Source organism: Cynocephalus volans, chromosome 8 (assembly GCF_027409185.1).
Source record: "Cynocephalus volans isolate mCynVol1 chromosome 8, mCynVol1.pri, whole genome shotgun sequence".
In the NCBI taxonomy this organism is placed as follows: Eukaryota; Metazoa; Chordata; class Mammalia; order Dermoptera; family Cynocephalidae; genus Cynocephalus; species Cynocephalus volans.
The window spans coordinates 142,022,890-142,040,097 of NC_084467.1; the positions used below are offsets into that span (position 1 = coordinate 142,022,890).

At 42.5% G+C, this 17,208-nt stretch overlaps 1 protein-coding gene across 1 annotated transcript in view; it reads right to left on the reverse strand.

Moving 5' to 3' along the window:
• Positions 1-3,839: 3,839 nt before the first annotated feature.
• The window catches only part of LOC134384409 (procollagen galactosyltransferase 2-like), a 76,530-nt gene continuing 63,161 nt past the window's right edge, over positions 3,840-17,208 (reverse strand). Inside the window, exons 8-9 of the mRNA XM_063105929.1 lie at positions 15,378-15,446; positions 3,840-3,946 (exon numbers count right to left, since the gene is read on the reverse strand). Of these exons, the coding sequence (XP_062961999.1) occupies positions 3,840-3,946; positions 15,378-15,446 (176 nt within the window). The remainder of the gene's footprint in view (positions 3,947-15,377; positions 15,447-17,208) is intronic.

The following is a 17,208-nucleotide window of genomic DNA, read 5'->3' on the forward strand; positions in this document are numbered from 1 at the left end:
TATTACAACAGTCTGCTAATGGGCCTCTTTTGCTTTCCTATAACAGAGTCTCCATAATAAATCAGGAGTTATCCTTCAAAAACCCACAATTCTGTTCATGTTACTCCCCTGATTTAGATCCTTCACTGCTTCTAGGATGACGTTCCAACGGTTCAGCTGGCGTAGGAAAGTATTCATGAAGACTCTGGACCCTGCCAACCTCATGAACCTCACTTCTTCTCACACCCTCCATTTCTTAGGCCCCACAGTCCAGCCAGGCCAAATTATTTTCTAATCTCTGAACATGCTCCACTCCTTCCTGCTTCTATGTCTTTGTCCAGGTTGCTCCCCCTTTCTGGAATGTTCCCTCAACAACCATGTCTACCTGACCAACAAAGCTCATCTTTAAAGGCTCAGTGCATGGGTTGTCTACGAAATCTTTCTGGTCTGCTCCCTTAAGAAGAATCACTTTTTAAGTCAGGGCTCCCCTCCAATCAGTACAGTCTTCTGGTATCACACATACCTGTGTGCTTTCTGGGGTACATGTTTATCTTCCTTTTGAGACTGAAGATGAGGGCTGATGCCATATCCATCTTTGTATTGTATTTATATTAGTATTGTCAGCTGGTTCCATGTTAGGTTCTGCCAAAGGGAATGCTAGAAAGAGGCTGTAAGACAGGAGGAGGAGGAAGGCACATGCTGTATTTGGCTTCTGGTCGACCTCCTGCTCCTGTGAGCATCACCCTAGCAATGCTTCTTCACCTTCCTGCATCAGCAGCTGAATCCAGTCTGCAGTTTCTGTAACCCTTGCAGAACCAGCCCCATTAGGCCCCACAGAGAGACACCAGCATGGGCTTCTCAGAGCTGCTTCCTGCAGATGCTGCCTCCATGATCCTGCAGGTTCTCCTTTTACTTTTAGTTACTGAGTTAACTGTATCTAGTTAACAATTCTTTATATTAAATTTACTCTCAAATAACCAATATGGTTTCCATCTCCTGACTGGACCCTGACTTACACACTTGCTGAACCAAAGGGGAAATCCTTTAGCATGAAGGTGTCAAATTAAAATTTTGCTCATAAAAACACCAATGGATTTAAAAAAATGAACAACATAGTGTCATCATTTAAAAGCTTCCCTCTAAAACATTCACTGAATCTGTAATGCCTTAGCAGGTAACTTTATTCAGGACACTACTCTCCAGGTGTTAAATCTGAAATCTTTGCTTTAGACAACTCCTGCCTAATTTATGTTGGTCACTTTCTGCAGAGCCTAGACCAAACTCTTTTTGACTAGTCCTACCCTGGACCACCAACTCTCACTTCTCATTCTAGTCCTGTTGTGACGGGGCCACTGCCCTGAGCATCTGTTCATATTCTCTACTGGTTTGTCATTTGTATGTTTTCTGCCCTTTCCTCCCCCACCCTAAGAGCAGGATCACATCATCTGTTTCTGTGAATCCCCACAGCTCAGTAAATGTTACACAAACAAATGAGAGAATGAAGTGAAGAATCGGGCAAAGGGAAAACCCACTTGCTTTGGGTTACCACTGCTCACTGAGTGGAAGATCTTGGGCACAGTGGCACCTGATAAACATTGCTGATCGACCTACTCCCCGGTATAATGTATGATCCCAGTTTCTCATGAGTGCTCCTGTTTTGCTAATGTTATTTTGATATAGATCTTTTATAGGTAACATTATTTTAATGTATATTAATGGTGACAGAGGCTGTCATAGCAGGAAGAGTATGAGTTTGGAGTCAGAGAAACGTAGGTTCAAATTCTAAATCTGCCACTGACTACCTGGATGATCTTGGGCAAGTCACTTAACCTCTCAGAGCCTCAATATCCTCATCTTTAAATTGGAGTTATAATAATAATAAAAAACACGTATTGAGTGTTATGTGTCAGACATGTTTTAAGTGTCATACATGTACTAACTAGTTTAATTCTCACAGAAAACCTGTGAGGTATCTATTATTATTATCCCCATTTTACAGACAGGGAGACTAATCTCAGAGAAGTTAAATAACTTTCCCAGGACCACCCAGCTAGGAATTCTGGGCATCAGGATGTAGACCTAGGTGGTCTGGCTCCAGATCCCAGCTTCCTAACTGTAGGCTCTATTGCCTCTTCCCTTGTATGGTGACCTGGTCTGCTTGAGATACCATATCAAATTACCATAGACTATGTGGCTTAAACAGAAATTTATTTTCTTACAGTTCTGGAGGCTGGAAGCCTCAGATCAAGGTGACAGCATGACTGAGGGCTCTCTTCCTGGTTTACAGACTGCTGCCTTCTTGCTATGTCCTCACACAGCTGAAAGAGAGTAAGCAAGGTCTCTGGTGTCTCTTCTTATAAGGGCACTAACCCCATCATGAGAACTTCACCATTATGACTTGATCTAAACCTAATTACCTCCCAAAGTCCCCATCTCAAAATACTATCACATTGGGGGTTAGGGTTTCAACATATGAATTTGCTGCTCGTGGTATTTGGGGGGGATAGTGGACAACACAATTCAGTTCATAGCATGTGGTGACAGGACTATCATTCAATGAGCTAACAGATGTTAAGGGGCATGGCCTGTATAACATCTGCTGCGTAAATGGCAACTATTCTGGCATCCTGGAAGGGAATTCAGAAAGAGCTTGGACTCAGTAGCTTAGGTTTGAATTAGATTTACCATTGAAATGACCTGGCTGATGTGCATAATTATTTTTGTTTTGAACAATTTGGCAAAAGCCTCTGCCTCAAATAGCAGCAGGATATTTTCCTGTCATCCTTAGTGGTCAACTTGGTGGAAGGTATTTGGTTCTGTAATGTTTATTCTGTGTTCTGTTGCTAAGGAAAAGGTGATGTAGCCAGATAAAGAGGTGAGAGAGGAAAGCCAAGCCATGTAAAGGAGGCCTCCTGAGCAAGCCATTTGAAACAGGGCACTCTATCCCTTTACCCTGCTTTATTTTCTTCCCAGTACCTGTCACTACCTGACATAATATATTTGTTTATGTGTTGTCTGTTCACCTACAAAAATAATTTTATGAGGGCCAGAACTTTATCTGTTTGGTTCTGTGCTGTCTGATCTTTTCCTGAAACAGTGTCCTGCTCAGGTAGGGTCCTCAGTAACTACTTGTTGAATGAACAATGCCTTCACCACCAGTTTCCAGTAAGTGCAGAAAGATTTTTCATGTGCTATCGCTCATACCCATCTCTGGCAGAACTGAGCATATAATTTTAAAATGCAATGAAGAGAAAGCAATTCCAGGTAAGTGTGGAATTAGAGCTGACGTTTCCTTCAGCTCTTGAGGAGAAGCACTGTTTTAGACACGGCAGCCAGGCAGGGACTCTCGGAGGAGACATTTGAGGACATACTGAATGAAATGATGGAGATAGTGTGTTGATGTTATCACCTTGAATAATGTTCACTTTTTAAAATTCCTTTCAGAATTTAGTTCTAGGAAAAATGTTTTCTCTCTCAAAAAATACTGAGGACCAAATAACTCTGTGCTATACTTTTTTCTTCGGCTACTTGGAAGCTTCGAATCAAACTTAATGCTTAGGAATAATATACTGGCTTCAGCTACGATTTTAGAATATTGATATCTCTACATATATATTTTAAAAATCTATTTCTATTTTAATAAATATTATATGTTTCTTTTATTATAAACCATCTCAAATTTCAAATATCAGTTTAAATACCTGAATAACGAAATAAAGATCAGTCCTAAAGAAAAGCAGGCATGGCAGGCCAGGCTGGTGGCCCTGGAAGAATCCCTCCCCTTCCTGGTCCCCTGCATGGCATACACTTCTGCCAGCCCTCTGGTCCTGCCCTTTGTTCTCGATTGGCAAGGAGTGACCCTATTCAGCATATTCATCTTCTTCCACCTCTTTTGCTATGTCACACGTACCAGCAACACATACAGCAAATCTGATCCTGTGTTCTGTTGCATCTTCAGGACTCATCACTGTCCAGCAGAGAAAAAATCCATGGAGATGTGTAAATTTTCTAGCCGTCTTCCATGTCATGTCCCCCTCTAAATTCATGCCATAATGATACTAAGTTTCCTGAGTTCCTCAGCCTACCATTTTTGTTCATACTTTGGTGATTTTCCTATTTTGTCTGTTTGGAAGGTTTTCCTAATTCTTGTTCATCTTGAAAACTTGTCTTTACCCTTCTGGTATCTTTAGTTTAGCCAATGGGATTCTGTTTATAAAAACGTATTGAGTGATTACTGCATGCCTAGAATTGTGTCTCAGGTTACAGGGTGCTAAGCTTAGCTCTCCCTGAGCTCCCTTGACTCCTTGCGTGACTCATTTCTCCTATATCCTATCATGTGCACCTCATATATCCCTCCATTATTTTGCTCCAATCCACATTGCCAGATAGGCATTTACTTAGGTTTATGGTTTATTTCCTCTGCTTGACTCTGAGTTCATGAAAAGCAAAAGATGTTCATTCATCTCAGTATCTTCAAGGTACAGAGGTGGGCACACAGTGGGTGTTGATACATATACAATTTTTTTAAATTGACTAAGCTAAGGATGTGATAAGCAGAAAGAGCAACCAAGAACAGGGCCTTTTGTATAGTAGCTGCTCACTAAATATTTATTTACTGCAAGATAAAATAAAATCCAGATGTACCCAGTGTAGTGGACTGAATTATGTCCCCCCCAAACTCACTGAAGCTTGAGTTGTGTCCCCCAAGTGTTATGTGTTAGAAACTTAGCCCCCACTGTGACTGTTAAGATAGTGGGAAATCCTATTATGGTAACTGAAAGGTGGAGCCTGGAGGAGGCAATTGGATTATAGGACCACGCAGCAGTGAATGGATTAATAATGGTGGTCAGGGGCGCGGAGTGAATGAGGAGGTTACGCTCTGCTCTTTCTGCTTCCACCATTTCACAGTGTGATACCCTGTATCACTAAAGTCACCACCAAGATCCTCACCACCAAGTCCCCTGGACTTTGGATGTCTCAGCCTCTGAAACTGCAAGTAATAAATTTTGTTTTCTTATAAATCACCCAGTTTCAAGTATTTTGTTATAAACAACAGAAATGGACTAATACACCCAATAACTGGGTAAGGGAAAGAAAGTGTGGTGGGTGTGCTGCATAAGTGATAAGTGTACATGAACGAGAATCACACATTTTGGGTGAAGATGTAGTGACTGGACCTTTGAATGTGTATATTTAGTTTGATTAAATAAATATTTCTTCAACACCAACTATAAATAGGAAAGCTCACCAAGTGGCTGAGTTTGAGCAATGAGGCATGTGTGACGCTCACCTGTGAAACAAGATTGCATTAAAGGTGTGCACGCTGGAACCAGACGAACCCTGGGTTTAATCCCAGTCTCAGCTCCACCACTTTCCTGCTGTGTAACTTTGGGCAAGTTACTTAATTTTTTTGAGCCTCAGTTTCTCATATAAAATAAAGATAAAAATACCCAATTCATAAGTGTTTATGAGTTTGACATGAGACAATTCATCTAGAATGTAAGGTACATTGTAAGGATCCTATAAATGTTAGTTATTAATACTAAAGGCCAAATAAGATATCAGTACTAAACTTTAGATTTATCTTCAAATCAAAATAAAGAGCCATGTTAACTTTTGAAATAAGTATAAAAATGTTTAGCAAAATCTCAAATATTGAAGTTGAACCATATTGAAATGATCAATATTGAACTGTTTTTGACTTATTAAAATGGCAATGTCCTTTTATGGCCCAGTTTTTCTTGTGTCGTACAGCTGGTCACATGCCATTCAGAGGCAAATTCCTTAGATTTCCTCTGTCCACTCTGATCTCTTTCCTCTCAGCCAGCTGTTCATTTGTGCTCGCTCAGTGCACTCTCTGCTTCCTTCCAGAAAGGACTGAAGAGGCTGAACTCCTATAGCAACTGTGCAGTTCATTTGGCAATTCATCAGGTACTGCCTTGTGAGAAATCCTCATTACCTTGAACTGTTATGTAAATCTTGTAATGGTTTGAGCTTTTTGCAGGCCAAAAGCTTTTAATATGGAAAGAGAACTACCCAGCTGCCTTCAAAGGAGAATGGAGAAAGGACCCCACCCTGTGTTGCAGGGCACTGACTTAGGAGCTGGAGACAGGGGCCTGGTGACGGGGAGACAGAGCAATGGCTGTCATCAGCACCCAAGATGATGGGCCCAAGGAAGAAAAAGGACTTGTTCTGTTCACCTTAGTAAAGTAAAGAAATAGGATCCATGGAAAGAATCATGAGCGAGATCTGCCCCTTGACCAAAAAGGCATCTGAGGCGTGTGGCTGTGCCCCACCTCTGTTAGGAAGAAAAGGATGAGTGGTGCTCAGGACACAGAGCTGCAGATGAATAGAAAACGGGCTTTCCAGACACCGAGCTGGCCAGAGGGTAGGTGTTTCTGAAAGGTTGAAAATGACTGGACCAGAGGATGCTGTATTTCCTCCTCTTCTAGTTTCTAGACTGTTCCTTCTCTAGGAGCAGGGCTTGTGTTTAGTCTATTCTTGTACACTCCACAAGGTCTAGTGGTAAAAACACTATGGTCTAGTGGTAAAAACAAACAAACAAAAAAAGGTCTGCTGGGGTGATGGATTGGCTCATTCTGGTCCCTTTACCTGAAGGGGCATGATATAAAGACAGCAAATCATCTTAATTATAATAATTGTGGATAAACGTGGTACCTAGGTCCTTAATGGGTTCTGCGTCTCTTAACTTCAGCTTGAGATTTTAAGGGTTTACCTGACAGAGCCAACTATAAACATCATCATCATCATTTACATTTGTGGAGCCGGGTTTTCTATACAATATTTGTCTCTCTCTGGACCATGCCTCATAGGTAAGATGTGCATTGTCATTCTCATTTTAATGAGGGCCAGAGGTTCAGAGTGGTTAAGGAAACTACCTAACGCCACACAGAGAGTAAGGGGCAGGCAGCAGTGTGGTCTTCTGACTTCTGTCCCTGACCCTGGGTAAGTTTCCTCTCATGACCCCTCGCAGAATGCCAAGGAGGTATTCCTTGAGGAAAAGGTAAGGAGGCAGCAGAGGAAACGAAGGCAGGGAGGAAGCAGGGGCGGGGTGGGGGACGGGGATGTGATTTGTCTCATCACTCAGCAGCGTTTCCAGGTGTACGTGTCGATCCTGGGCTGCTCTGCATGGGCACCCTTGCTCCCTGTGTACTGGGCTGGGTGAGCAGCAGGTTTCCCTTAGCCTATCCCAGGTTCCAGGTTCCTGTTACTGAGAGGCCCAAGTTACCGCTTCTTCCCAGAAGAGGTATGATGACTTCAACCCTTGCCTTGGAACAGATCTTTGTGGAGTCCTGTCAACTGGCCATGGCTTTTCCAATGCTCCCCACCAGTCTCAAAGGCTACACATCATGGAGGATGAGAGCTTTAGCTAGGGCCCAGGAAGCTTCTGATCGGGCAGGCACCTGTGGGGAGGGAGGAGCGGCTGGGCCAGCGGCAGCAACCACGCAGGCGAGATTATCTTGTTGACTCATTCTCAGAGTCTGAGCCGAGAACCTGCCTCCTGAACCTGTAGCAAATCTCCTTTCAGCTACCGTCTTCCCTCCCTCCTGTGTGGCTGCCGCAGCCCCAAAGGGCCCCAGCTTAGAAATGCTACATATGCTCCCCCTAATTAATATGTGACGTGGCATCTCACAGATACCTCAGCAGCACTTTCGAGGCTGAGAGGCAGATGACAGGTGAGCTTCTTGTCTTTCATATGCCTCTAGACTGTGACATGTCCCAATGGACAATCAGGCAGCTATGGATCTCTCCCTTCAGTGAGAGATGTGACATGTGTCGGGAAAAGGAGATGGCTCTCTCTTCACTTCAAAATCTTGCTTCTTGCCGAGTGTTCAGGTGTAGCTAGCAGGTGGCTCAGTTTGGTGGGTGCACGAAGGTGAGGCACATGTTCCAAAGAGCAGCAGCCTTTCTCAGGGAGGTCACTAGTTATTAAAAATCTGTGTCTCCTGGTCTCAGCTTGACTCCAATTTACCCTGCAGCCTTAAGCATGTTGTCAAACCTCTCTATGCCTTTGCTTCCTCAATTGTAAAATAACAGTTCTAAAGTGTGTTAATAGTCCTGGGGAAGAGTTAATCAAATGAATTGTGATACGTAGAAATAAATATTCATTGAAGCTAACATGCAAATATAAAAGCACCCTAGGAAGAAAGGCTTGTCTGATTCTTCTGAATGATTTCCATAAAGCTGGGCTGGCTCCCAGGTGATGTTATGGAGCCATTACACAAAGAGACTGATGTTTTCAACTTATTCTCTTAACTCATACTGCTTTATATTTAGACGGCTGTCTATGGGGACACCATCAATATCCCATCAATTGTAATTGGGAAAAAGGTGTCTCAAAGTCAGGGTGTATCATTAATCTTCAGCATCAATTTATAGACATATCAGCATTGGCACACCAACTGGGATGTCAAAGCTCTATCCCACAGTGGAATGCAGCAGATCATAAATAAGCCAGGACCTTCCCAGTCCAAGATTCTAGTCAACCCCAGAGACTAAATGTCAGGATCTGACAAACTAAAGCAGAGTTATGCTCCTTGGGGAGAAATACAGACAAGAAGTTTAAAAGCCTTCTGTCCCCAGTTTTCTTAAGGGTCAAGAAAGTCTATCCCTACTGAATTTAGATTGAGGCATTTTCCCCAAGGCATTCCATAATCCTTTACTGAGCATATCCTATGCAGTGTGGGCATTTCTCTCCTCCACACTGGAGATGTTAGGATGACAAAGACATGCAATCTGCATTCAAGGAGCTTACAGTCCACTCAGGAAGAAAGACAAGAGACAGACAATCTTAGTACAGTGGCACATGCTCTGGAGAGGTAGCCCAGTGTGCTGTGAGAGCCAGAGGGGACAGCTAAGTGTGTGGGAGGAAGGACTCCTGGTTAAAGATGGCGAATCAGCTCCACATGGTCAACTTCTTTCTCTTTCTCTCTCCTGAGCCCTAGGAGAGAGAGAACTGATTACAATCAGTGATTGTAATGAAAGAAAAATTCTGGGAATAAACCTACAGTGATGTAGAAAAGGGGAGAAGTGCCTTCAGATAAGAGAAAGTGGATGGGGAATGGAACTGGCAAAGCAAGATGGAGGAAGAAGCTGCCCAGCCGGTCAAAAGGTGGGAGGTGAGAGAGGGAAGGGAGGGGAGGATACAACTGAGAAGCGAGGCCCAGCAAGGCTCAGAACACGGAACTCAGGCTGGACAGAATTGAGAGCTACAGTATGACAGACAGCAGAAAACAAGAGGGCTCACTGAAAGCCTTTATGGGAAAGGCCCGTGATGAGAGCACCCATCTCCCCTCCAGCATATTCAGCAGCTGTGTGTCAATCTCCAAAAGGAATTGGGATGACCGTCAAGGCACTGAATGGCCACAGACAGCAGACCTGTACTGTTAACATGCCTCCTACCCCATCGCCCCAATGCTATGATTCTCGACAGTGAGTGATTTTTGCCGCCCCACCCCTGCCAGGATATTTCACAGCGTCTGGAGAAGGCATGTCGGGAGGACAACAGACTTTGTGGATGTGCTACTGGCATCCAAAGGGTAGAGGCCAGGGATGCTACTTAACATTCTACAATGTGTAGAAGAGCAAAGAATTGTCTGGCCTACAATGTCAATAATGCCGAGGTTGAAATGCTACTCTAACAAAAAGTCCTCCAGTTGATAAACCCCACACCCACAAACTCCAGACAGTGCTCCATAACCATTTCAGCCATGCCTCATTTCAGTCATTATGGACCCACTTAACCAAGCAGCTGGCCAGTGTCGGATGCTGTAAGAGATGCTTCACAGCAGAGCTGTGAGATGGTCACTGGAGGCACGGGGAGGAAGGATGTTTCAGTGTTGCTTTGGAAAACTCTCAGACAGTACAACAAAGTTTTTAAAAAGAAGAAGAAGAAAGCATGAGAATTAGGAAGAACAAAGAAAGAGTTCCTGTTACACGCTGAGGGTGAAAAAGGACTTTTCAAGGTTGACCGCAGTACCAACTGATGGCCAGCAGAGGGCAATTGGGGCAACAGAGCAGAAGTGGAACTTCCACCCGCCAAGAAGGCAATCACAGTGATGACAACGCGTCATTGGGTCAGGAGCTCAGCTGGCTAACAGCATGAAATAGAGAAGGCAGTGGCTCGCTGACTCCAGGACAACTCAAGTTTCACACAGTTGAGAAATTTGATCATGGAAGAACTGGGACCCAGAGCACTGGGGGTGAGGGGCCAGAGTGGGTATAGGGCCTGGGGTGGCAGAGGCTGATCCCTTGCCAGGTACTGGGCGTACCATAGAGCAAGGGGAAATAGGCCTCTGAAATGCCTCCAGGTGGCAACTGGGTGCTGGCAGTGTTTGCCTCCTCCTCTCAGCTCTACTTTGCTTCTCATAGGTCCAATGCCTGGTGCGGCAGTGAGAGGACGGCAGAGAGGACTGACCTGCAGGGCATGCTGTGACATGAGTGCATCTGAAGAAGGTAAATTCACAGCTGGCGGGAAAGACGAAGCCTGGCTTTGGTTGGAAGCAGGCTAGTGTACATGTGAGTTCCTGCCCACCAGTGCCATGATGGCCCTGCAAACCCAGCATCACACTCCGTGTGTTTTGATGGCATGAACCTCCTTTAAAAGTCACTCTGTAGGTACTTTTGTAAAAGTAAGCAACAAAGAAGAGTTCAGACCCTTCTAGGGGAGATTCAAGGAAGATCTGGAAGTATTCTGGGCCAACAGAGATGAAATTCTCATCAGACTCAACAAATAAGGCCACCTTCCAATATTCATTTTTATCGTCACTGACGATAGATACTCATTCTCCAAGTTTATTTCATGGATGTGTGTAATAGAATCAAGTCAGAACATCTCAGAAATCTCACTTATTTATGCTGTATAGCTAGCCAAGTGGGCAGTGAGAAGGTTTAACAGCCAGATATTTGGGCTGGAGATGGTATAACCTCTATAATGCTTATAGTATACACAATTTTGGCCCACTTCAGAAACCCAGTAAATCTACAAAAAAATTTGGATTGCAAGTCTGAAACAATCTGGTTTGTTTGCTGTTTTAAAAAACATTTTTTTACCTGTATCTATCAAAACCAGAAACAAATAACCCTCCCATACCAAAAAAAAAGTGGGGAAAGGAACTACACTTTATTTAAGTGCTGGGCACTGAGCTAAGTAAGTACATTATTTGCATGGCATTTAATCCTCAGAACAGCCCAGTGAGTTAGTATTGTTATGCCTTTTTACAGACGAAGAAAACAAAGTTCTAAGGTATAGCTGTAATACCCTGACAAGTATTTATTAAGTGCCTTCAGTATCAGGAACTGAGCTATACTCTGCAGAAAACAGATGAGATGGCAGTCTCTCCCCTGTTTGTAGAACATAGATATGTACACTGACAATTACATGCTAGAAATACTATAATGGAAGTGGGAACACCTGCGATCAGACTGACGGAGTCAGAGACAATTTCATAGTGAGGGGACATCAGTTGACTTTTTAAAGGAACAGGGATTTTACAATCTTCCTGCCTACCTGGTGCTGTAACCTTGTACCATTGCAAAGAGGTATCTCCAATTTCCATGGAAACTCCCTGAAGGCCAATTAGAATCCAGTTTATAAATTTAAAATAGGTAGAGCTTGATATTACTCTCTGATGCGTGCCAGGGTCTACTACCTGCTGATAGAGTTCTGTGGCCCATCAAGAACCATATGGGGGGCATCCAGATTGGAAAAGATGAAGTCAAACTGTCCCTGTTTGCAGATGACATGATCCTATATATCGAACAGCCTAAAACCTCTACAAAAAAACTGTTGGAATTGATAAATGATTTCAGCACAGTAGCAGGATACAAAATCAACACACAAAAATCAGTAGCATTTCTTTTCTCCAATAGTGAACATACAGAACAAGAAATCAAGAAAGCTTGCCCATTTACAATAGCCACCAAAAAAATAAAATACTTAGGAATTGAGTTAACCAAGGAGGTGAAAAATCTCTATAATGAGAACTACAAACCACTGCTGAGAGAAATTAGAGAGGATACAAGAAGATGGAAAGATATCCCATGCTCTTGGATTGGAAGAATCAACATAGTGAAAATGTCCATACTACCCAAAGTGATATACAAATTCAATGCAATCCCCATCAAAATTCCAAAGACATTTTTCTCAGAAATGGAAAAAACTATCCAGACATTTATATGGAACAATAAAAGACCACGCATAGCCAAAGCAATGCTGAGCAAAAAAAATAAAGCTGGAGGCATAACACTACCTGACTTTAAGCTATACTACAAAGCTATAATAACCAAAACAGTATGGTACTGGCATAAAAACAGACACACTGACCAATGGAATAGAATAGAGAATCCAGAAATCAACCCACACACTTACTTCCATCTGATCTTTGACAAAGGCACCAAGCCTATTCACTGGGGAAGGGACTGCCTCTTCAGCAAATGGTGCTGGGATAAGTGGATATCCATATGCAGGAGAATGAAACTAGATCCATACCTCTCACCGTATACTAAAATCAACTCAAAATGGATTAAGGATTTAAATATACACCCTGAAACAATAAAACTTCTTAAAGAAAACATAAGAGAAACAGTTCAGGAAATAGGACTGGGCACAGACTTCATGAATATGACCCCAAAGGCACGGGCAACCAAAGGAAAAATAAACAAATGGGATTGTATCAAACTAAAAAGCTTCTGCACAGCAAAAGAAACAATTAAAAGAGTTAAAAGACAACCAACAGAGTGGGAGAAAATATTTGCAAAATATACATCTGACAAAGGATTAATATCCAGAATATATAAGGAACTCAAACAACTTTACAAGAAAAAAACAAGCAACCCAATTAAAAAATGGGCAAAAGAGCTAAGTAGGCATTTCTCTAAGGAAGACATCCAAATGGCCAACAGACATATGAAAAAATGCTCAAAATCACTCAGCATCCGGGAAATGCAAATCAAAACCACACTGAGATACTATCTCACCCCAGTTAGGATGGCTAAAATCCAAAAGACTATGAACGATAAATGCTGGCGAGGCTGCAGAGAAAAAGGAACTCTCATACATTGTTGGTGGGACTGCAAAATGGTGCAGCCTCTATGGAAAATGGTATGGAGGTTCCTCAAACAATTGCAGATAGATCTACCATACGACCCAGCCATCCCACTGTTGGGAATATACCCAGAGGAATGGAAATCATCAAGTCGAAGGTATACCTGTTTCCCAATGTTTATCGCAGCACTCTTTACAGTAGCCAAGAGTTGGAACCAGCCCAAATGCCCATCATCAGATGAGTGGATACGGAAAATGTGGTACATCTACACAATGGAATACTACTCAGCTATAAAAACGAATGAAATACTGCCATTTGCAATAACATGGCTGTGCCTTGAGAGAATTATATTAAGTGAAACAAGTCAGGCACAGAAAGAGATATACCACATGTTCTCACTGATTGGTGGGAGCTAAAAATTAATATATAAATTCACACACACACGCACACACACACACACACACACACAAAAAAAAAAACTGGGGGGGGAAGAAGTTATAACAACCACAATTATTTGAAGTTGATACGACAAGCAAACAGAAAGGACATTGTTGGGGGGAGGGGGGAGGGAGAACGGAGGGAGGTTTTGGTGATGGGGAGCAATAATCAGCCACAATGTATATCGACAAAATAAAAAAAATAAGAAATTTAAAAAAAAAAAAAAAAGGAAATAGGACTGGACACAGATTTCATGAATACGACCCCAAAAGCACGGGCAACCAAAGGAAAAATAAACAAATGGGATTATATCAAACTAAAGAGCTTCTGCACAGCAAAAGAAACAATTAACAGAGTTAAAAGACAACCGACAGAGTGGGAGAAAATATTTGCAAAATATACATCTGACAAAGGATTAATATCCAGAATATACAAGGAACTCAAACAACTTTACAAGAAAAAAACAAGCAACCCAATTAAAAAATGGGCAAAAGAGCTAAGTAGGCATTTCTCTAAGGAAGATATACAAATGGCCAACAGACATATGAAAAAATGCTCAACATCACTCAGCATCCGGGAAATGCAAATCAAAACCACACTGAGATACCATCTCACCCCAGTTAGGATGGCTAAAATCCAAAAGACTATGAACGATAAATGCTGGCGAGGTTGCGGAGAAAAAGGAACTCTCATACATTGTTGGTGGGACTGCAAAATGGTGCAGCCTCTATGGAAAATGGTATGGAGGTTCCTCAAACAATTGCAGATAGATCTACCATAGGACCCCCCTATCCCACTGTTGGGAATATACCCAGAGGAATGGAAATCATCAAGTCGAAGGTATACCTGTTCCCCAATGTTCACCGCAGCACTCTTTACAATAGCCAAGAGTTGGAACCAGCCCAAATGTCCATCATCAGATGAGTGGATACCGAAAACGTGGTACATCTACACAATGGAATACTACTCAGCTATAAAAACAAATGAAATACTGCCATTTGCAACAACATGGATGGACCTTGAGAGAATTATATTAAGTGAAACAAGTCAGGCACAGAAAGAGAAATACCACATGTTCTCACTTATTGGTGGGAGCTAAAAATTAATATATAAATTCACACACACACACACACACACACACACACAAACTGGGGGGGGAGGAAGAAGATATAACAACCACAATTACTTGAAGTTGATACGACAAGCAAACAGAAAGGACATTGTTGTGGGGGAGCGGGGAGGGAGGGAGGTTTTGGTGATGGGGAGCAATAATCAGCCACAATGTATATCGACAAAATAAAATTAAAAAAAAAAAAAAAGATGATTGGATAAGGAAAATGTGGTATATATACCAATGGAATACTACTCTGCCATAAAAAGGAATGAAATTCTGTCATTTGCAGCAACATGGATAGACTTGGAGAAAATTAAGTGAAATAAGCCAAATACAGAAAGAGAAATACTGCATGTCCTCACTCATAACTAGGAGCTGAAAAAATTAAAAATAAACAGAGAACAAAAAAAAGAAAAATACAACAATAACAACAATTCATAGAACCTTCAAAAGGAGAGAACAGAACTGAGGCCACCAGAAGTGGTAAAGGGTGAGGCGGAAGGTGGATTAAGAAGAAATTGGTAAATGGCCACAAAAAAATGATTATATTGTATAATGATAAATATAGGAATAAAAATAATAAATAAATGTTAAAAAAAATTAGGTAAAGGAAAACTAACCATAGTCTATAAATAGCTCAGCTTGGAATCAGGTCACATGATTATAGCAACAAGAACACTGACCACTGGTCTATCTTCAGTTATGTTGAGAGGACAAAGCATGAGAAGAGCGTGCTTGCCCGTGCAGGGCAGAGGGTGGAGAGAAGTCTCACTCCTTACCTTCTGCCGTGGAGCACCCACAGATACGCCCACAGTGAGAGTCAGGAAGGAGCAGGACAAGCATGTTATCTAGAACCACGAATGTGAATATTATACTATCGTTATCGCTTAAAGAGGTAAAATCGGTTGTCTTCTGGAAGAAAGAAATGGTGCGGGGGTAATGTGCAGAGAACTCATTTTTAAATAAACCTTGGGTAACGATTTGCCCTCTTTTAACTATATGCATGAATAATTGGATAAAAATTAATAAAATTAAAAACGAAATATGTTGATAACTAATTAAAATTTATGAAGGAATCTGGTACTCTCAGTAAAAGCTTCTTCTGGGGAAAACAATTTTCCCTTCAAAAAAGAAAGGCGAATTACACCACACTTTGAAGGACTCTGCTTTTCTTACAAAGACATTTGCTGGTACTCACATAGTGCCTTAACACTGCAGATTGATATGATTATCTCTATCCTTGGTGACAAAAAATCAGACTCAGAGGAGGTTGCGATTTGTCCGAGATCATGCAGTAAGTCATTAGTGCCAAATCTTTGTCCCTAATTGGCAATGCCACCCAGAATTTGGAAGCTATCTTGGGACAATTAGTCAAGAGGGACTGCCATCCCTGCTCATGGCAGGCACTTTTGATCACTGCCAGTGGTGTCCATGAGGCAGGTCTGCCTACCCGTCACCCACAACCCTGCCTCTTTTGACTCACAGAAGACATGTGGAAGACGACTGGCTGGGGCCGGGGATGGTTCCTGTAGCCATGACACAGAGCCCAGATCACTGGCCACACGGGAGGTGAACTCTTGACCCTGGCCCCATTCCAGACACAGAGACTGGCCCATGCCCACGTGTTCTCTTCTTGGGCTGATGGGCAGCCAAGCCCAGCTCACCAGCACTCTTGAATTGCCCCTCAACCATCCCCCACATGTAGCAAGGGCTGGAGTCTGCGGTAGAAGATTTAGGACCAAGGTTTGTGGTTAGATGGTCCTTCCTGGGACATGGAAACCCTTTATTTCCTTGTGGACCTTTAAAAAATGATGCTCCAATGGATGATGCGCAGCTAGGGAGTGTCAGAAGAGTGAGAACAAAATAATACGAATCATCTTCCATCAGGACTCTTTCAAGGGAGAGAGGAAGAGCTTTGCTCTGGGCCTAAGAAAGGAAGCGCCTAGGGCTCTCCATAGGCTGCATATGACCCCCACACTCATTCATGTTTCTCCCCAAAATACTTCAATATAAATAAAATATGACCTTCGAACCACACAACTGTCAGGAAATATCTTTCATTTCCCCCAGATGACAGTGATTCTTTCCTGCCTTGACTCCCACCCCGTTCACCGTCTGTGCCACTGATCTGGCCCTCAGCTTTCACCGCTTCCTAACTATTAGCTATGTTTTCACGTGTAAAGATCTTCACTCCCCAACCAACACACAGTCTAACACAATACTAGGCACAAAAGTGAAGAATTGTGGATGGATCCTCTCTCCTTCCTTTTCTAACTCTCCTCTCCTCAAATGAATCACCAAACAGCGTTGGGCCTCTGTACCTGCTTTCAATGTTCCAGAAAGGCCCTTGGGAAGTCTGACCGATAAAACATAAAGTCCTAGTGAACAGACCAAGCGAAGGGCAGAGCTGAAAAATCCCTACCCACCCTGTGTCAGTCTTCCAGCCCCAAATCCAGGTATTGGTTTTAAAAAACATAGCATAATAATTTAGTACACAGGGTCACAATAATGCCTTGGACAATGGCTATAAGAAAGGACTATGTTAGGCAATGACCATCATTGTAATTGTTAGTACCTCACTTTCTTGGAACATCTTACTCCAAGCTCTGA